This window comes from Exophiala mesophila, assembly GCF_000836275.1.
Source record: "Exophiala mesophila strain CBS 40295 unplaced genomic scaffold supercont1.8, whole genome shotgun sequence".
NCBI lineage: Eukaryota > Fungi > Ascomycota > Eurotiomycetes > Chaetothyriales > Herpotrichiellaceae > Exophiala > Exophiala mesophila.
The window spans coordinates 205,635-226,452 of record NW_015622511.1 but is presented as its reverse complement, the minus strand read 5'-3'; the positions used below and the strand labels follow the sequence as shown (position 1 = coordinate 226,452).

The window sequence follows — 20,818 nt, the reverse complement described above, 5'->3', positions numbered from 1 at the left end:
TTTCATGAAAGGCTCCAATGCTCAAAAGCAGGGTCAAATACAGTTGAAGGAGCGAATGGCATCATTCATCAAGGACGAAAGACTGCTGAAAGGCTTCACGCCTTCATTTGGCATTGGTTGCCGGAGAGTGACTCCTGGTGATCCTTATATGATGTGAGTCGTCGCTCTTCGAATAACAGCCATTACACATTCCTGACCTGCCTCACCTGCAGGTCGATTCAAAAACCAAATGTAGACGTTCATTTTACGGCTGTCCAGAGTGTGACTCCAACAGGAATTGTGGGAGCAGATGGCATCGAGCGAGAAGTCGATACCATTATCTGCGCAACCGGCTTCGATGTCAGTTATCGTCCTCGGTTCCCCATCATCGGTCGAAACGGCGTCAGCCTGTCGGACAAGTGGAAAGTATACCCTGAAGGATATCTCGGCCTAGGCGTACCGGATTTTCCTAACTTTTTGATCTGTATCGGTCCAAATTGGCCTATCGAGAACGGTTCGGTGATGGGGCCTCTATACTATGTCGGCCTCTACACCATTAAACTTATTAAGAAGCTTCAGACAGAGTATATCGCCTCTTTAACCCCAAAGCAGGGGATTACAGATCTATTCAATGCCCATTGCCAAGAGTGGGTGCGGCATACTGTATGGACAGAGAATTGTCGATCGTGGTACAAGAACAATGAAACTGGGAGAGTTAATGCTGTATGGCCGGGTTCTTCGCTACATTACATTGAGGTTATTAAAGAACCACGGTACGAAGATTTCGATATTGAATACCTTGGGCCAGCGAAACGCAATCCCTGGGCGTACCTTGGCCTCGGCACCGTGAGGGCGTTGGTTGAAAAAACTGATACGAGCCCGTATTTCAATCTGTCCCAGATCGATGACAAATGGGCCAAAGCAATGAGGTTAAATATGGATGAGGGGAAGTCAGCGGTACAGCATAGTCAGAACGAGCAAAAGAGCTGTGCTTGCGCAGAACGATGCACGATTCAATCTCAAGCGGTGCACAATTGAACGGATACAAAATGCCGGTGAAGCGAGGTTGAATGGCGAGAACCTGTAGATAGGGCCGAGGGGCATGTTTATATGCAAAAGGGGAACTAAAGATCACTTTTTACTAAAATCAACAACTATCCGACCTGGAACCAATCCTTTTCTTAATCGCTGACAAGCATCATTGAACCCACTCCAGCCAACAATTTCGGGCTGTAGCTTCAGCAGCCCCCTGGCGGCAAACCCCAAAGTCGCGTCGATATCGGCTTGAGAAGAGACCATGGTTCCTTTGATTGTCACCTTTTGCAATATCATGGTCGTGGGGTCGAGGTCAATATGGCAGGCACCCACGGGTGGGATACCAATGCACATAATCGTGCCTCCAGCCTGCTTTCCGAGATAGCTCGACGAAGTCGGATACGATTGAGGCGCTGTGCAAAAGACTCCATGGGCCCCCTTGCCATCACAGATACGAACCACTTCTGCGGCTACATCGGATGACTCTCGAAAATCGACAAAAGCCTCGGCACCCAGGCTTAGCGCCAGTTTTTGCTTCTCGAGGCCAGTGTCAACAACAACTGGTCGGAGACCGATGGCTTTAGCGAGTTGGACGCCCTGGATACCGACGCCGCCACCGCCACCGAGGAACACGGCCCACTGACCAGCTTAGAGGCCGGATTCCTTCAACGATGTGTACATAGTCGAGGCGGAGCACATCACAGGGGCGGCAATATAGTCTGGCACTGCATCGGGGATGATGGTAGTGTATCTTTCGGGTGAAACAAAATACTCCTTGTAGGTGCCATCGACACTGGAAAATAGGACAGGGTGTCAGCGCCACAGTTTTGAGAAGGACGGAACAGCGAAATTGAGATCTCGCCGGAGAAATACCTACTGTAAGCCGGTCATGACTGAATCCTCACAATGAACCTCCATGCCTCCACGACAATATTCGCAAACTCCACAGGTGTCGGCTATCGGTTTGACGCCTGCGCGCATTCCAACCTTCAACCGTTTAACTCTCTCGCCAACCTTTACAATCGTCCCGGCGCCTTCATGTCCGGGACACCGCGTTCCAAGTTCAGACATCTTGGGGATCGGCCAGTCGTTGAGCATATAGTGCAGGTCTGAGAAGCATATCCCTGTCACGTTGAGTTTGATCAAGACATCCTCCGGGCCTAAAGCATACTCCGAGTGACTTTGGTCAGTCGAGAAGGAAATTTCTGATCATGTCGTGATCTCTGGAATCAAACGTACCAATCTCTGGCACTGGCAATGTCTGGACTTCGACATGGAAATTGGGTCCCTCGTTGACGACGACGGCGCCCTTACAATATTGCGGGACAACATCGTTGCCTCTGCTACCTGGCTTTTCCATCTTTTCCCGGTCCGATTGTTACTCTGCTTACTTTTCTCACTCCGTGACTTCAAGCGACTACATGAGACACAAGACGTAAATCTGAGGACTGTTTGAAGTTTTATGGAAAGTGTGGAGTTCGGCATGATACCCTGACACACAAGGCACATTTCTGTACCCCCGGAACCTCGGCTAAGGCTCGAGATCTTCCAAAATCCCAAGGCTCGACATTACCACGGCCCTCTAATTGATGTCAAAGCCTGTTCAAAGCCATGGGTTTGCTTTTCATTATCTAGAATGAGCTCTTATAGAGTCTAATTTCTAATTCCATCGATCCAAGAAGTTTGTTTCCTCAGGGTCCGATGGAAAGTTCAAATCGATGTCGAAGTCCAGAGCTTCATACATAGCAGAATCTTCCAGCCAGATATTTTGCCTGAGAGCACTCAAATCTGAGGGATCAAGCTGACTGGCTTGAGGTACGGTTGCCGATATCAAGGCCGGTTGAGGAGGAAGAGGCGGTTCGCACATGGGATCAAATAAACCAGGAACGGCAGCGGAAGCCGCATCAGCACCAGATGAGTCATTGATGGTGGACCAGTTCTCAGCAACGCTCCGGTTGTGAAAGGGGGGCGTTGAACTCAAGACTCCAGGTCCAAGATAGACTTTCCGGGCAGCGGATTCGAGGTATTTGATCGCAAACGCTCCATAGGCGTGTACATGCTGTATTTCGTCCAAAAACCCAAAACTCGCCTCGAACTGCTGCCGGCTCTGGGAACGAAGGAAGCGGTTGTCCGCCTGGCAATCGCAAAGGTGAGTCATGGCAGATTGCAGCAGTGCCGTCATGCCCCAGGAAGGCATGCGAACAGTCATCTCTGAGATCTGCAAATCTCCCAGGATTGATGTGATGGTGGTCGCGGCGTGGCGAGCCTTGCGTTGTGAGAGAACTTCATCAGCAGAGATTCCTCGTCGCAAGGATGCCGAATTTGGTCGGTGCAATGCACAGACCAAGGCGTGGTAGAACATGTTGACCATCGAGCAGTGGAGGACCAGCAGATCTCGTCCGGTCGTAAAATAGAATGACCCCGGGGATTTGTACACAGTCTCCCTTGGGATTTCACTGAACCACAAATCTAGTTTTCTGCCACATTCCTGGATCTTGTCAGGTTCGAATCCGGGAGGCTCTGGTACTGTAACTCCGCTGACCTCTTGGCTTCGGGTCAATTTGGGCACAAGCGTTGAGTATCTGGCCACGAAGATTTCAGGCAGAATGTGACACAGCTTCAACTGCCAGATGCAAAGCCGGGCCCACCATTTCTGGTGTTCCAGGTCCACTAGCGCAGTACAGTTGCTGAAAGTCTCGACAACGGCCGGTATGGGTTGCCGGATCTCGAAATCGTCGACTTCCAAGTCTGGATTGTCCTTACTTTCGACAAAGGTCCGTGGTGACTGTCTAAGACCGAGAGCTAGTGTACGATCACGGATATAGCAGGACCACCAGACTCGTTTCCATAACCTCATCTTGTCTTTCGGCATGCCAGATCCTTCTGAGTTTCGCTCGAGGCCGATCCGAATGGCCAAGGTATGCGCAATACCGACCCAATGCCATAGGTGTTTAGCATCCGAGGGCTTTTGCTGCCAATACGTCATTAATATGAGAACTTGGACAAGACATAGTCGATCTGTCTCGCAGTCAAAGTCATATAACATCTAGGGATAACGGGTCAGCAAATGAGCACAAAAAGTGTTGGATCACGATAATAGTACCCGCACGCGCTCTCCGAGTTCTTCTCGAAGATAATATCGATTTCTGTATCCGGCAGCTGAGATCTCCTCGTCCTTGACAAATGCCGAAGAAGCCAGTAGGATTGCCTGGAATAAAAGGAGACTTATCTTTCGCCCAGAGCCATTCAGGGCCACGGCTTCCAAGATTTCGTGGATGTCAACGAGAGGGAGTAAAGGGTGAATGTACTCAACATAACTCTCGAGGAGAGCATTGCGAAGTTTTGGTGGTGGCGACAGAAATGCCCCGCATTGTTGCAGGTACTGCTCATGTCTAGATGCTCTTTGTGACCAGAAGGGTTGTATAAAGGGCAAGTCTACTTTGATAAATTCTCTTGGTCGAGGGGCCTGTGGTAAAGGCCGAGCCGACCCTGGTGATATTATCTGGGAGGCAATGCTAGCTATCAGGTTCGTAGGTTATGTTACCATCTACATGTACCAGTCTGCAGTGGACAGGGGAAGGGGCAGTGTAGCATGAGGGGAGGGACATACCGGTAGCATGATCCCGTAACTTGCCATCGTCGGGAAGAACTGTGCCCGCGATATGGTCAGGCTCATAGTCTTCTACGTCTGAATCGATGCTCTCGAGCTCTCGGGTTCTGCATAGAGATTCTGGTGGCCAAGAGCCCACCATAGAACGAGGGGATGACCCGCATTGGGGGACAGAGGCGAGAACCTCAGCGCCGGCCTCCCTGTCTTTGGACCGACGAACCTCGATAGTCGAAGCCGCCTGTGCCTTCTGAGAGGGTTTCAGTACCCGACTACAGTTCATGGTCAGGCCGTGTCAATGTTGCCAGGTTGCCTACCTAAGTTGGCACTCACCGTTTTCGATTCGATGGCAACTCTGTACATTCAATCTAGGATCGTCTCAGATGAGCTGGGTCATGGGAGGATAGGGTAGGCGCAATGATAGACGAACATGATCTAGTGCACAATTTGTGCATGGGGCTGACCGAAGAACCAGGTCGCATCTGACCTTCCGGATGCGGCAATTGCTGCAGGCTTTGGTTGCCCGTTTTTTCAGTAGTCGTCGCTGTTGCGTGTTGGACTCGAACATTATCGACTGCATTATGGCTCAAAGCGAGGTAGCTCATGCTATGGAAGGACAGAGGTATGTCGAGGGAGTGTGAGCGAGCCACATAAGCTTGTCGCCTACAGAACTGTACATCAACCTCGGGTACCATGACAAAGAGTGGTGGGGGTAAGGGATATCTGCGGTAGATGTATGCTAATAAAAAGAGCCTTGTTTACCGAGGCTACCCAGGCTACGTGGCTACATGGGGTCCCAATTTGGGTGAAGCCGAGGGCCCAAGGACTTCCAGGGGGTCCCTGAGTGTATATCCCTAGGGGTCCTCTTTGCTCTTTAAGAAACTTCAGGTTCTCCACAGCTGCGGGCACGATCTACGGAGTACACACTCTGCTAGTTAGGTATGTACAGTAGTAATGAGAAAATCGTCATCGACACCTAGACGATCTTGGTGACCAACTTCCCGGTGTTGCCACCCTGAAACAATGTCAGCCAAGTCTTTGGGACATCTTCAAATGCCGTTTCAACCACCTGCTCGCTCTCCTCGTTGGTGATCTTCAATCGTCCGTCTTGAACCGCCTCACGCAGAAGTTGAAGCGTCTCTTCCCATTTGGAGAGATAGTCCAATACAATGAATCCACGGAGCGACAATCGCATCATCACAATTTGCATGTAATCTAACACTTGGTAATTAGCCGCTGAGCCTGTTGCAAGCTCCAACGAGGCACGGGGGCCCGAGAGCGCGGGTAGAAGCTCACTCTTCAGAATCGTTGGTTGAGAGTCATTATAAGCAGATATCGAACCGCAGGCAACTACTACACCATGGCGTTTCAGTCGCGCAAGCATGAGATCCAGTATGGTATTGCCGACGTTGTCAAAATATAAATCCACAAAGCCATCTGTGGCCTTGATGAGATCCTGCTCAAACGTTGCACTCTTATAGTTGATGCATTTGTCTGCCCCGAGACTCTCTACCCAGCGACATTTGGCCTCGGTTCCGGCGATGCCAATGACTTCTGAGCAGCCCACAATCTGGTGGGAAAACGATTGATCGTCAGCTTCCCAGAGATAGGCTCCGAAGGGGCGAGTAGAGCTTAGAACAGCAGTCTCACCTTTTTCGCGATTTGCACAACCATGCTACCGGTGGCTCCCGCAGCTCCAGAGACAACAACTCGCATTGATGGCTTAGCTTCACCGACAACAACCAGGCCATAGTACGCAGTCACTCCTGTGCCGCCAAAGGCACCCACATAGTGACTGAGTTCCAAGCCGTTCGGGAGCGGCGGTCTCGAAACACACTGCGATGCATCCAAGACGAGGTATTCGTTCCAACCCAGCTGACCGACACCGACAATCATTCCTTGAGTGAATCTGTCCGAAGTCGATTTCACTATCTTCGCCAAGCCATAAGCATCCATTGGGCTATTCAGCGGAACGCTCGAAGCATACCGACGCTCTTCGGGGATCGATGGGTCGATCGACAGCCTCTGTGCCGGATCGTTGGACAGATACAAAGCTTTTGCCAGTACCTGGTCTTTCCCCAACGCAGGCAGCTCGCGTTTCACGAGGTTGAAGGTAGCTTTATCATCGATTGCTGAATATGTCGGGAGTCCCTTTGGGAAACTTGCCAGGATCCAGGCGCGGGTGGTAGCCGGAGTCGATGACATGCTGGATGTGTTAAAGCGTACGGAAGATGACAATCAATACATAGACCGTAGCAGAAGAATGTATTCCAGGTCAATTCCTAAACATCGTTTGCTGGTCGTCTCTTTATATTGCCAGCTTATTGATGGATCGAATCTCGTAGTGTACAAACTAGGATCTCCATCCGAGGTTATATCTCGTGGCAGTCATATCGGCTGCACGCGCTGGCAATATGGGCTGGAAGTAGTTTCGGGAAAAGCAGCGGCTGTCTCGGGCCGGCCTTTTAACAACATTCAGGACACGCTCTTGTGGACCTTAGACTATTAACTGTGTAGTCAGTGTTACACAGATGAACACTTCCTAGTTTGTTGTCTGAAGGCTAAAGGTACACGGTCTGGCGTCCCTGTTAAGTCGCTCTCAACGCAAATCATTGCCGACTTTAATTGGGCCTTTTCCAAAGTTCATCATGTCCAGAGGACGAAAGGGCAGACCCAAATCCCAATGCCCGAGGGCGCCTCCGTATCAAGTTCCCGTATTCGAGTTCCCGTATTCGAGTTTCTAACACTCAGTCATCCCGATCGAGCATAATAAAAGTCCTCATATTTTCAGTTGAGAGGGATCAAGAAGATCACGTTCTAGGGGGGAGTAGGTTTCCCCAATTACAGGAGACTACTAGAGATCTCCAACCGGTGGGAACTCTCTTTTCTCTCTCTCTCTACAACTCTTGAAACCCATATCTAGATCATGGCCTAGAATGACTGTTTCCCAGTCATTTTCTGGATTGAAAACAATGATTGATTAGACTCGCATTATTAGGGGGAATTGATCCCCATTCATTCATGATCGTTCCAAAAACAAAGATCTAGGACAACAGACTTCGTGATCAGTTGGCTAAACGAATAAGCCTTTCTGCCACCAGTCGCACCGAGAATTAGCCTGCGCATCAATGATTATCTCCCCCAAATTTGTTTCATTCAGAATAAGAACCAATGCGTCGTCTCCATAGGCCGGAAATACAGGGTGGAAATCCGCGGCTGATCCGTCGTTTGGAGACCCTGTAATAGTAAAGCTAGCAATATAGTCTTGCAGCGTCAGGGCAGTCTTTTCTTTCACTGGAAAGCCTTCCCACGTAAGGCTACCGTTACCGTTGTAGAATGAATACCCAAGGTCATCGGCATGTATCGCTGGGGGCACAGCGAAAAGATATTTGTATATCCGCGTCGATACAATATTCGGAAGTGCGTTGGCAAGATATCGAGTGTTGCATAAGAAACAGCCTTCTGCAGTTGTGATAGCTGCCCGGAGGGGTTGGGTCGTATAGTTATATTTGCCGGACAAGTCATCTGGATAAAGGACGGTCGCAACATAATCAACCACTTCGTCAGTCGCTTTCGGGAAAAACAACTGAACATTTCCGCGGTAGTCGCTATCGTTTTTGAGGAACGGTGAGTCGAACAGAACTCCTTCGTTGAAATTTGTGCCCATCAGTAACCCTTTTAGCGAGGTTGCGAAACGACCCTGCCCAATGAGGGTACCGGGTAGTTCGGGGACAAGCGAGCCATCGACGACTGGGCCGAAGGTGTATGTGCCATAAGGCGAACGGCCGACGATGACGCTATTCAACAGTGTGATCTCGTCAAACGAAAGGCTACGGAGATCATCCACCGTCTCCACAGTCTTGTTGGTCAACACTGAAGCATTCGTCAGGGCATAATCGATGAGTTGTTCCTGGAAACCCGGGTTTCCGTTGGGCTGAAACCCGGGACTCTGGAGAATAGCTTGCTGGAATGGAACGGGTTCTGATCCTCCGTAGGCGGTGATCTGATGAAGGACGGATCCTCCTCCAGCTGACTCGCCCATTATGGTGACTCTGGAGGGATCTCCTCCAAACAGGTGGATGTATTTTTGGACCCAGTCCAATGCCAGGCGTTGATCAAGGAGTCCAACATTCGAATGGCCTTGGCCAACTATTGCAGCTGGGAGGAAACCCTTGTAGGGTCGAAATTAGCCACTAGAATCATCGCATTTAGGTAAAGCGCCGCTGGGTTCACACTTACAAAGAGTCCAACACGGTAGTTCATAGCAACGAAAATAAACCCTTTGTCATCAACCAGTTGAGACCGAGACACAAGACCGGCTGGGGGTTGCTCATGCTTGTAGCCCGCTGAAAACCCCCCGCCGTCTATCCAAACCAGGACTGGCGCTCCAGTTTCTGTGTGATTGGGACGCTGCTTATGCGGACCAGGCGAAGGAAAGGTTTTTGTGGGCACCATGACATCTAAGAATAAGCAGTCTTCAGTTTCCTCGGGGTTTTTGGGCGGAATCTGGGAGATGTTGAATTGTACGGGTTCCAGCTGATCAGCTGGTATCCCTTCTGCTATTGCCGATCCATCGACAAGCCAGAAAGGGTGTGTCTGAGGGCAACGCGTGGCGATTTGACCGGTATTCAAAGTGCGATTTTGAGTCTGTGGCGGCCTGGGAGGTTGAAAGCGAGTCGAAGCGTCGATCACATCGCCATAGCGAATATTAGAGAAGTTATAGTAGTTGCCAGTTTCCTTTGTCTGTGTAAGCTGTGATCGTTAATTACTCCTATAGGATTGTTCCTTACACTTAGCGTTGCTTGATGGACAGCATATTCGAGGTCTACTACAGGTAAATGCCTGGGTGTAGCAAAGGCTACCGCGAATGGGATCTGCTGCCCAAAAATCACAGCAGCGAGGAAGAGGCGAGTGATGTTTATCCGCATGTTATCGATACCCAGATCCTCGGGATCTGTGAGCGTTTCTCCTCAGATGTCGAACAATGACCCTAAGAAAGAAAGGTGTGTTGATAAACCGTTGATTAATCTCTCGTCTTGTTTCTCAAATGAAAAGTTTATACCGAGGACAGTTGCTTCTTCTGAAGATCAACTTCTCTGGCCAAAGACGAGCTTAGCTGAAGCCTACATACTAATTGGAAAATGACACAGCTATGATCAGAAGTGAGACGCTTAGGATCTAGAACTTCTGCGGCGCTCGGATCTGGCCGACTTGTTTATATGCACGGACTCAATGCGGCAACTATGGGAGTCAGAACTCTTAGCTTTGGGCAAGATGCTAACGAACCCATCGAGTGCATATTATCCCCACATAAGAGGGTTGCCTCATGGCATTCTAATAAAACAAGAAGTCAACTAGTGAAATCGTCCCATGAATTAATCGAAAACACGAAGCTTAAAAAGATAGGGTGCGATCTGAATCTATGAAAAACTAGGGTTCCGGTGGCAATTCAGGCCATCTTCTGATCAATGGGTGCAGACGAGACCCACGTGACCCACGTGCGAGTAACTTTCTCTCCTCTTCTTTAGAATGTAACGACGCCGCGCGTCTTGTACGCTCGGCGATCAGCAAAGTGTCGTGGCGACACATGACAAGCCAGAGGTTATATATCTATCTCCCTCAAATGGATGCTTCACGAGATTGCGCTAGTCAACCGGCCTCTCGCGGGATGACCCGGGGAACCCACCGATTCACCAGAGGCAAGACTGAGGCTAGCTAAGGCACTGCTACTTATATACGTAATGTATACGGGGGATAGAGTTTCCCTTCTAGTCAACGTTGTTAGACGTCTTTATATTACTAGACAGCCAGCCGCCATCTCTAAGTGTTATGCGCCGAGTAATATCGATCTAATCGAGCCCTCCCACACGGCCTCACAATTTGACCAATGAAACACATTGATGGCTTGATGGCTTGATGGCTAGGTAAGCCGCGCGCTATGATAGGCAGAGCCGTAGAATATATTGTGATGGGACCGACGCCCCAATATATATCCTGTTAAGCGATGTCCTAATAAGCATATGGTACAATTAAATTGAAGGGACTCGTGTAGAAATTCCGTTCTTTACAGTCGTAAGTCTTGGCTAATAGTAAAGATGTAGAGTCGTGAGTCATCTGGCTATATATATTATGTTACTAGGTACTCTTACGGTTAGACAGGGTGAGAACTATGTATGATATTGAGTGCACGGTTGGGTGATATTGCCCGCACGGGCACTATTACCGTACAAAAATGCCAAGCGAAACTGAGGTCGATCACGCGCATAAATCTATATGATGCACGGGCATAATTCTTAATTTCCCTCAACTAGTAGTTCTCGCTGTGGTATGACCTATGCTTTCATTTGTCAAGAATCACCTGATCTTATTGCAGGAGCTGAGCTCTTTCCTAAAGTCTCCACCAAATATGCTTCGCACCTGCCTGTATGTAGCCGAGGAAGAGGTTTCCTCCCTCTTCCTCCTCCTCTCTCTACTAGATAAGAATGACATACGGTCAATGACTACATTCCTGTGCCTCTGTATCACATCTATGAGGAGGAAGTCATTGTGAGGAAATCCTGCGGACTTATTAAACGAGACTGAGACTCCACGTCTTACTCCTTACCAGCCTTATTGAATACAGCGTCAAGTCGAAATAGGTGCAATGTACTACAGCAACGGAAATTACGAGGCATTCGCGAAGCCAAGGAAGCCAGCCGGTGTCGATGACAAGACCGCATGGTTTGTTGGGTCTGGGATTGCCTCATTAGCAGGGGCAGCATTTCTTATCCGAGATGGCCAAATGGCTGGGAACAAAATAACTATCCTTGAGGAGCAAGACATCGCCGGTGGGGCTCTTGACGGAATCAAGGAGCCCGAAAAGGGTTTTATCATTCGAGGTGGCCGGGAACTGGAGTCCAACTACGAATGTCTCTGGGAGCTTTTTCGCTCAATACCTTCTCTGGAGATACCAGACGCTTCTGTCCTCGATGAGTTCTACTGGCTGAACAAGGACGATCCTAATTATTCCTTGCAGCGAGCCACAGTCAAACAAGGCCAAGATGCTCATACGGACCGCAAATTCAATCTCAGTGACAAGGCACAAAAGCAGCTCATCAAAATGTTCCTCGCCACCCGGGAAGAAATGGAGGGCAAACGAATCAACGAAGTTTTCGACAAAGAGATCCTACAGAGTAACTTCTGGCTGTACTGGAGAACGATGTTCGCATTCCAAGAATGGCATTCGGCACTTGAAATGAAACTCTACCTACATCGATTCATCCACCATATCCATGGCATGCCAGATCTCTCAACTTTGAAATTCACCAAATACAATCAGTATGAATCCTTCGTTTTACCACTGCAAAAGTGGCTCATGGACCGGGGCGTGGAGTTTCAGTATGCTACCACGGTTCAAGACGTCGACTTCACCTTTCAGAATAACAAGAAACAGGCGACAAGGATTCGTTGGACCCGAAACGGCCAAGATGGTGGCGTCGACCTGGGTCCCAACGATTTGGTTTTCATGACAATTGGATCCTTGACGGAATCGTCGGACAATGGCGATCAGCACACAAGGGCAGCTCTATTAGATGGTCCAGCGCCAGCATGGGATCTTTGGAGACGTATCGCAGCTAAACATTCTTCTTTCGGCCGGCCAGATGTGTTTGGGTCCCATATCCCGGAGACAAAGTGGGAATCGGCGACTGTCACAACACTGGACGCCAGAATCCCTAAGCTCATCCAAAAGATCTGTAAGAGAGATCCCTTTAGCGGCAAAGTTGTCACCGGCGGAATCGTCACTGCAAGAGACTCAAAGTGGCTCATGAGCTGGACCGTCAATCGGCAACCTCACTTTAAGAACCAACCAAAAGATCAAATCGTAGTATGGGTCTACGGCCTCTTCGTCGACATTCCCGGCGATTTCGTCAAGAAGCCCCTCCAGGACTGCACTGGCGAGGAGATCACTCAAGAATGGCTGTACCACATCGGCGCTCCAGTGGAGGATATTCCCGACCTTGCCGCTAATGGTGCCAAGTGCGTCCCGGTCATGATGCCATATGTAACGGCATTCTTTATGCCGCGCCGCGCCGGCGATCGCCCTGACGTGGTCCCGCAAGGAGCCACGAACTTCGCCTTCATCGGCCAATTCGCCGAGTCTGGACGAGACTGCATCTTCACGACTGAGTATGCGATCAGGACCGGTATGGAAGCAGTATACCAGCTCCTTGGTGTCGACCGCGCAGTGCCAGAGGTGTATAGCTCGACCTACGACGTGCGTATCTTGTTGAAGGCGATTCACCACATCCGCGATGGCAAAAAGTTTGCTATTCATCTTCCGGGCGGAGTCCGAAAATGGTTACTCCACAAGCTGGACCAGAATGAAGTTGGAAAGCTTATGGAAGAGTATGAATTAGTGTAAAGATATAAAGGCTGGAAGGATGAGCACTGGGTTTCAGCAATGCCATTTCATTCCCCAAGGCTGATAGGTGATACCACCGAGTCATTGTCTCCGGAAAAGTGCATACCAAAGCCTATAGACTATGGGCAGCCTCTCATTGTACAAATACTGGCTCAAGATTACCTCCCCAATCTCAGGCTACGGCAGCTGCTTCGTATAACCAACAATGCAAGAGTCGTCAGTTAGAGACAAAATAGGGTCATGATAAAGGAGTTACTACAATGGAACCACTGCACCTACACTTATCTTTTCATGCAGCTGCATATTAAACCGACTTCTCAAAGGGACCAAAGATAGGAAATCAAATCGACAGGTACTGATCCCAACGTGACGCATTTATAATTGACAGCTTCTATCTACCCTCTGCACGCCGACTAGCCTGGCCAGCTACACCACATACGTCCCCTTTAATCATCAAGAGTGTAAAGCCATACGTCGAAGGCATCCCGGGGTATGTTTACTCAACCTAAACGCTGAAACTACTCGTGAGTCTGTTTGTGGCGATTCGATAGGGATCAAAGTAATTTCCTGGCACTTTATGGCTAAGGAATTGGTAGATAATCAATGCTAGTAGAGCTAATTACCCTTCCTCCTCTCTAATCCACCCCTAAGATTGTTCAACTGCCGCTGGGTTCTCACTCTCCTTCATTTGTGGCTGTGATCTACTATAGTTAGCCGGGTAATTGACCAAGAAATGATGCTAGAGACACTAACGATGATTCGAAGTCTTCTGGAGCAGGATCTTTGCGAGAACTGGAGGACACGTAGAGACCCTGTGTCTAATTAGTACCCTTTTCAGACTGACTCGAAATGGAAATTTACCAGGAGTGCATTCCCAAGCCAGATCATTCCACCGATGAAGCTGAAAGCAAGGCTGCTTCGCCAGGACGAGCAACTTCCATAACCAACAAGTACTGGGGAGATTCGAGTAACAGGAACAGTGCGCCACCATCCACCCCAGTAGTAGCCCCATGTGTTCCAGTACCAGACGGAATCACAACCTTGCGTCCCGGTACGCTAGAACATAATATTAACATAGGGGCCCAACGTAGCGTCGATTGGCTGATTGAAAGGGTCACTCACATTGGTTAGCAGACCAAAGGCAACCATCCAACAGATGAAAAGGGCAAAGTCAAGGGGGAAAGCCCAGAATGAATATCGTAGTGGAGGAATCAGGACGAGTGAAAAGAATATGCTGATGCCGCCGATAGCCACCGCGTAAACAATACGACCGTCATCGGGTACATCAGCATCATCGAGAATGGATAGGTAGTACCCTAAGATGCCAGTGACAATAGATGCGCAGACAAGTTCGCCAACGCGAAATATCACAGATATAATCTTCGATGCGGTACCCATACTTATAGTCTCAAAGAATGTGTGATAGACGTGAGTGTTTAAGAAACAGGGTCAAGGTGAAAGTGAAATGCTCAGGGTTGATCTGCAAAAGGAGTTAGTACTTATACTAATAAGGTGGCACAAGCCTATTTGCCGAGCGTTTTGATTTTATCTCACTTCTACAAAAGCAATATATTTCTAAGTTTCAATCACGAGCTGTGTCAGCACGAGCCGCAATCCGAAACCTTCGTAGTGACCCAGAAGCGGGCACAAACATTCCTTGACTTCAAAAGCAATGAAAAAGGTTCTGGCTGCCATAGTGGGAGTAAAATGATTGACGTACAGTGGTCTGACTGATGTTCCTAGTGATCAGTCTCCGCATCCAATAATAGCTCGTATCGTGAGCAAATGAGACGAAAGCACCAGGGATAATGCAGTTCATTCCCTCGTAACCCTAAATGAATGCTTCAAGTTTTCGGCCTTTTTTGCAATTCAATAAGAGGGGTGACACGAGCCCTAACGGCCGCCGAGCCTCCACATGATCGTCTATGATGCGTGTTCTCATTCACTCCAATGATTACCCCTGCAAAAACCTAACAAGGGCTTCATACCAGTGGGGGAAACCCCTGAGTAAAACAGAGGACTGCTGTCTAGATTATAACGCAGTAACGTCAAAGGTTGGCGCTCTCCTAAGGCATAGAACTCATCCATGGCCGAACGGAGCTCTGCGCGTTAATAAGGACATTGACTTCACGAATGGTTTATAGTTCGGATTTCAAAACACGAAGGATGCGGACGATTGAGGCATGTGGCTTAAGCAATGATCAATTGTTGCTGTCGATAGTAGGAGCTTAGGCCAGAGAGCCGCTGTTGGTCTCGGAAGTACTTCCATGACCCTCACTACGGAGTAGTCCTTGTCATGTGGCTACCTGCTTTTACAGAGAGTGCGGAGTAGTCGACCTCCTAAAGTTTGGCCATGGCACCATTGAGTGGTGACTTCGGTTACCGGCTCGTGTCTATGACTTGTCTTTCGTACTCGTTCAAGCTCCTTACGTTATGACAACTCATTATTCAATGGGAATGTCAAGCATAATGTTAAAAAATGAGACCATCAATCACATGAACTCTGAGATGAGGCACTTCCACTAGACACTCACTTTCATAGTTGTAGAAGTGTAGACGTCCAATAATCCCGAATTGGCGATGCCGCGCTTCTAGTCCAGACTTGGATAAGTTTCATTGAACCGGGGTTTCAAAGGGCTGAGATATCTTCAAGGCGTACTTGAAGCACCTATCCATATAACACTGAGACTGAGTCAGTCCGCCTGTGAAGCAGCAGGAAAAGCTCTTAGGGCTAACGACATGTCCAGCAATCAGTTAACGTAGCGAGGATGAGTTGATTGTTCCCAGTGGAGAGAAATGTGAGGCTTGGGAGACCGTTCCTATATGAGCCACGTAGCATTTGACTAATTGGACAGCCTGGCCCAACCGAATGAAGTACAGAATAATTTCGGACCTCAGAGATGTTATTAGGGTCGAAACAAGAAGTATAAGGTGCAAATCAATGAGCCGAGACACTCTGCTGTCCAGCATGAAATAAAATACTTATTAGTAGAGCAAAGATGAAAGGAGCAAAATTGGTGTCACGTGATCTTCAGGCAAGCTCGACCCAGCCACCAGAAGTCCGTCTGTCTCAGCCACCTTGCCTGCGCCTGATGACGAACACCAGCCCCGTATTTTAGTGGCCCAGCAACCTCCAGCCACCATGACAGACAAGTTTTAAAACTCGCTCGACAGTTGCTCGGGTGGTGGCTCGAGCTTCATTCATCCATCCCAGCGCTGCTTTGTTGTGCCAAAGAAATCACCTATCCACGTCAAATTATACCATACAAGTGTGCCAACTTTGCTGTGATGATGCATACATCAACCCTCGTTCTCCCAATCTTGCTGTTGTTTCGGGAATCATTTGTATCCTCATATCCTCAAGCCCCTGCTCTATCCACATCATCGCCAACAGGATCTAGTAGTTTGCTGACCGCTCCATCACTTGCCCAATCTGAGGTGATCACGACAACGACACGAGTGGCGTCATCGCATACCGCCCAAATTACAACGCCGATGAGCGCCACCGGCGCCGAACTTATAATATACACCGACCTCGCTGCCAACACCACTGTCACGTTGACTCGTTCAACAACTCTCACTATTCCTGACCCTTCTGTTGGGGTCCCGCCTCCATTCAGTGAAATCGCCATGATGACCCATTCTTCTCAAGGGCCACTCGATCAGCAACCAACCCGGTCTGTGGATAATTTCGTGCAGGCTTCGTATACTGGAGCAGCGTCAACCCGAAAGTCGAACTTGAGTCTTTCGCAGGGTGGTCTGCTTGCCCTTGGACCTTTGTTTTTCTTGCTCTAATATAACCAAAAAGTTGGATTGATACGATGAAACGATGAACCATGACCTGACGTAGCATAGCATCATCACCTCTATACCCATTGGACAAGAGCTCTCAATACATGGCGGCTTTATATGATTTACTTATAAAACCCTGCAATGACTTTCTATAGCTTATTATTCTATAACATCAATATATATGCTACTGTACCTGATGATGAAACCATCAACGAAAATGGGCGGGATGGGGTGAAGCACGACTTCACACACGAGATTCTAAGTCCTATTCGTTCATATCAGCCTAATTCTAGAAGAAAGCTTCTCCAAATGCAAGATTCCTTGGCGTAGGATCAGGACGACATCTTTAAAAATAGGTTTAGTGGAACGATCCAGGCCTCCGTCAGCAACATTGAAGAGGCTGGCTGAGCTTAATATCTCTACGTTTATCTTCCTCGACTGTCTATCATAATTTCCTCTGCATGACATGGTTTAAGTATTGGCCTGATTCAAGATCCAGTTGACCGCTCTAGAAATGTTCAATCACTGATATCAGCTCTGCATCGTTGAACCATAAACGTTGTTTATCTATTCAGAAATGAATAAATCACCACAGCCAGCAGAGGTTCCCCCGAAGCCCTCCACTGGTCGTTGGGCATGGCGAAAGAGATGGATTTTGATGGGGACTGCAACTGTCGTGATAGTGATCGCCCTCGCGGTTGGGCTCGGCGTCGGTCTCACGAGAAGAAGTGTGACAGACACCAACCCGCCGTCAAGCACACTACCAACTTCGGACCACAACACAACAGCAACAACAGAAATTTGGAGGCCTGCAAAAGGAACTTCTTGGAACTACTTACTCAACTCGGCTGTTAATACAACTACTGCACACGGCTTCCAAGTGTGGATCATTGATTTATTTGACAATGATGCCTCGACTATTGTCGACCTACGCACGAAAGGAAACAATGTCATCTGCTACTTCTCGGCCGGGAGTTACGAAGACTGGAGGCCCGATAACACATCCTTCAATGAGGTTGATTTGGGACACGACCTTGATGGCTGGCCGGGTGAGCGCTGGGTCAATATCAGCTCGAGCCAGCTCCGGGAGATCATGACTAGGAGGCTGGACCTTGCGGTGGAGAAACATTGCGATGGCGTGGATCCGGATAATGTTGATGCATATGATAATGACAACGGGTTACAACTGACTGAGGCCGATTCCATTGATTACATGTCGTTCTTGTCGGAGGAGGCTCATCAGCGAGGATTGGCTATTGGGCTTAAAGATGCCGGAGCCATCATACCGTCGGTCATCAACCAGACTGAATGGAGTGTGAACGAGCAATGCCTACAGTATGATGAATGCGACACCTACTCTCTTTTCATCCTGCAGGAGAAACCTGTTTTCCATGTGGAGTACCCGAAAGGACAGGATGTCTCGAACAACGAAGACGTTTCAGAGAGTCGAAAGAAGGAAATTTGTGACGCTCCCTCCACAGAGGGATTTTCAACCATCATGAAAAATATCGATCTCGATGCTTGGACAGAGGCATGCTAGGTAGCACCAACCTAGGGAGGCGTCTCTCGCAGAGAATGCTCGATGTGGCGTTGTGGAAGAAGGTCAGGGTTTATGATGGTAGGAGTCATGCGCTGTCGAAACTTTGATAATGCATGAGATTTGGTGTTCTTTACATGCGGAGCTGATACATCATTATCGGCATAGACAACTACTTATACCCAGGAAACGCGGAGCATGTTTCATCAAATTCAGGCGCTCGGTTGAGGGCTTACGATAGAGTTGATTCGTGATAGTAAAGTATAATCAACCGCTTATTGTATGGCCATCAGTTGAATAGATCCTTTTCCACGAAAGTCCTTTCGCGGGTGGCTTGTTCTATCTCTCTACCTAATATACTGACCTCCTCCCTCAGGATACAGCATGATGTCGTCTTGCACCATAGCCTTGATGGCTTCTTTTTAATCCTGAATTCTCACATGGCATGTATCGCATACAGCATAGAGACTGGGGACTACTATATCTTAGCCTACATGATGCCACGACTCTTGAGTCCGCCGGTTATGGAGTCTGCCACTATGAGTGTGATAATTCTGCAGAAATGGTGAGCTCCTGAATTCAACCAATTAATCAGGAGAGCTTACGTATGTGGAGCCATCCGGAAGAAATATGTTGTAAACCCTCTGTAAAATCGAAAGAGTCCTTCCTCTCGGACGACTTTGGCAAAACAGTCTGCCATTCCACTATAAGGTAGTCTACCATCCGGCCCACGAACCTGTTTCTGCAGTCTGGTTTTGATAAAATCAAATGGGAGACTGAAAAAGGCTGCAAAGAATCCTGCAATTCCCGAAGCACCAATAGTTCGGGACCTCTCTGATAGGTTTGTGCGTTTCTCGATCTGATATTTCGATTCGGAGAAAAAAGCAAGTTGGCCAAAGTTAGTTGCCATTGCTCGCACCACCGTGGGAGTTGCACCGCTCCACAGAGCTGAGATCCCCTCAGTCTTGATAATGCGTCGTAAAGCATCGATAGCGGAAGAATAATTTGCTCTCTCCATGGCTGGTCTCGTACCATCTGATTGCATGCGAATCAAAGCCACCTCAGTCGGATTCCCAATTAGGGCGCCCAATCCCCCTGCACTGAGACCAGCAAAAGCTCGCTCTTTGAATTCGTATGTTGTGCCATTGGTTTGACATCGCTTCTTGAGAAGGTCTTCAAAAGTGAAGAACAGGCCTAGTCTGGAGGTCCCATACACAACTTGACGTAACAACGCGGCAGATATACCATTGTAGAGCCCCCAAAAGCCGGCTTCTGAGATTACTTGATTGGCAACGCTAATTGGGGTTGGTTTAACGCCGCCTCTCGCGCCTTCGCCCACAAGTTGGAGGCGAACCTTGACCATGTCGATGGGTTGGATGCACAGTGTTGCGGTGATACCGGATGCCCCGCCAACCAGAAATGGTAAGAATGTCTGTAGTGCCCTGTGGGAACTTGGACCCTGTGGTGCTTGTGGTGACCCTATTGCGGCAGTCATTGAGGTCCTCTTTTTCGTGTGCTCGTTTGTGAGGCTTTCTGCGAGTTTTGAAGAAACGAATATATCTTTAGCTACATGTCTTTGGCACTGTGGACGGTTTCAGAATCAAAAGCCTACACTGGGGCAGCATTCGTTACCGGTATGGAGATCTGAAATGTATGAACCGAGCTCTGCCGAGGTGAAGACGCAAGCCTTGCGGCGCCTCCCGAGCGAAGCACAGGACCAGAGTTCGACGTTCACCGCATATTGTAATTAGGACAGAGAGAAGGTTCAGTATAAACTCCCTTCACTGACAGCTACGTTTCTTCTGTGTACAAGTCACAGAACGGAGAAACGCATAACACAACATGACATGGCACGTCACTTCTTACTAATACACAAGATAAAGTATGAACATTCGGACTGCCTAATCACTATCACACTGAGGCTCTATCTGTTGCAGCCCAAGCTTCCTCCTTCCACAAGGGCATTGGATCTTCAAGCTTCGACATGATGCAGCTGGCCTAGCACTTCCCGTCTTGACCTACTGCTCGGATCAAAATACGGTCGCTCTCCAATTCCAACTGCGCGGTTGCCAAACCTATCCCCTTCTCCCTTGTAGTCGAAAGTGGCTGAGTGGAACACACTGCGGTTGTCCCATATTGCTAATAACGTGTCAGAGCTCGCCTGCAAATCATGAACATCCAACCTACCAATATCGTTGGCATTCTTCCACTTGAAGCGCACCTGCAGGTCGTGGTTTTTGTGCACCAAATCCAAGAACCAGTCGAGAAGAGCCTTGCTCTCATACTCGGTCAGTCCGTTGATATGCTTGACATGACCTCCAATCGGAAAGATGCTCTTCCACCCTGTCACTGGGTTGGTCCGTACCACCGGGTGGACCGCCTTAAGCTCCCTTCCGACGTTTTCTGGGGACCCTCTTTCTTTCTCGTACAGTTCAAAGCCTGCCCTTTCAGCCACTTCATTGAAGGC

General features: G+C 48.8%; 6 protein-coding genes across 6 annotated transcripts; 2 read left to right on the top strand and 4 right to left on the bottom strand.

Annotated features, from left to right (window-relative positions):
- Nucleotides 1-1,110: 1,110 nt before the first annotated feature.
- PV10_09212 (uncharacterized protein) lies at nucleotides 1,111-2,374 on the bottom strand (the record flags this gene model as incomplete). Its single annotated transcript, XM_016374341.1, has 4 exons — nucleotides 1,111-1,653; nucleotides 1,717-1,807; nucleotides 1,892-2,174; nucleotides 2,254-2,374. The coding sequence occupies 4 exons, from the start codon at nucleotides 2,372-2,374 to the stop codon at nucleotides 1,111-1,113; spliced, it is 1,038 nt and encodes a 345-aa protein (XP_016219612.1).
- Nucleotides 2,375-2,674: 300 nt separating this feature from the next.
- On the bottom strand, nucleotides 2,675-4,904 carry PV10_09211 (uncharacterized protein; the record flags this gene model as incomplete). The annotated part of the gene is made up of 3 exons (XM_016374340.1): nucleotides 2,675-4,060; nucleotides 4,118-4,533; nucleotides 4,625-4,904. The coding sequence occupies 3 exons, from the start codon at nucleotides 4,902-4,904 to the stop codon at nucleotides 2,675-2,677; spliced, it is 2,082 nt and encodes a 693-aa protein (XP_016219611.1).
- A 2,515-nt stretch (nucleotides 4,905-7,419) lies between these two features.
- On the bottom strand, nucleotides 7,420-9,798 carry PV10_09210 (uncharacterized protein). The gene is made up of 3 exons (XM_016374339.1): nucleotides 9,412-9,798; nucleotides 8,861-9,358; nucleotides 7,420-8,792 (listed from the first exon to the last, which is right to left on the bottom strand). Exons 1-3 carry the CDS (start codon nucleotides 9,547-9,549, stop codon nucleotides 7,695-7,697), a joined length of 1,734 nt encoding a protein of 577 aa, XP_016219610.1. The 5' UTR covers nucleotides 9,550-9,798; the 3' UTR covers nucleotides 7,420-7,694.
- A 1,265-nt stretch (nucleotides 9,799-11,063) lies between these two features.
- PV10_09209 (uncharacterized protein) lies at nucleotides 11,064-13,645 on the top strand. The gene has a single exon (XM_016374338.1). It carries the CDS (start codon nucleotides 11,265-11,267, stop codon nucleotides 13,020-13,022), a length of 1,758 nt encoding a protein of 585 aa, XP_016219609.1. The 5' UTR covers nucleotides 11,064-11,264; the 3' UTR covers nucleotides 13,023-13,645.
- Nucleotides 13,329-14,554, bottom strand: PV10_09208 (uncharacterized protein). Its single transcript, XM_016374337.1, has 4 exons — nucleotides 14,145-14,554; nucleotides 13,884-14,078; nucleotides 13,776-13,834; nucleotides 13,329-13,723 (listed from the first exon to the last, which is right to left on the bottom strand). Exons 1-4 carry the CDS (start codon nucleotides 14,418-14,420, stop codon nucleotides 13,669-13,671), a joined length of 585 nt encoding a protein of 194 aa, XP_016219608.1. The 5' UTR covers nucleotides 14,421-14,554; the 3' UTR covers nucleotides 13,329-13,668.
- Nucleotides 14,555-17,323: 2,769 nt separating this feature from the next.
- Nucleotides 17,324-18,568, top strand: PV10_09207 (uncharacterized protein). The gene has a single exon (XM_016374336.1). The coding sequence runs from the start codon at nucleotides 17,392-17,394 to the stop codon at nucleotides 18,352-18,354; it is 963 nt and encodes a 320-aa protein (XP_016219607.1). The 5' UTR covers nucleotides 17,324-17,391; the 3' UTR covers nucleotides 18,355-18,568.
- Nucleotides 18,569-20,818: the final 2,250 nt, after the last annotated feature.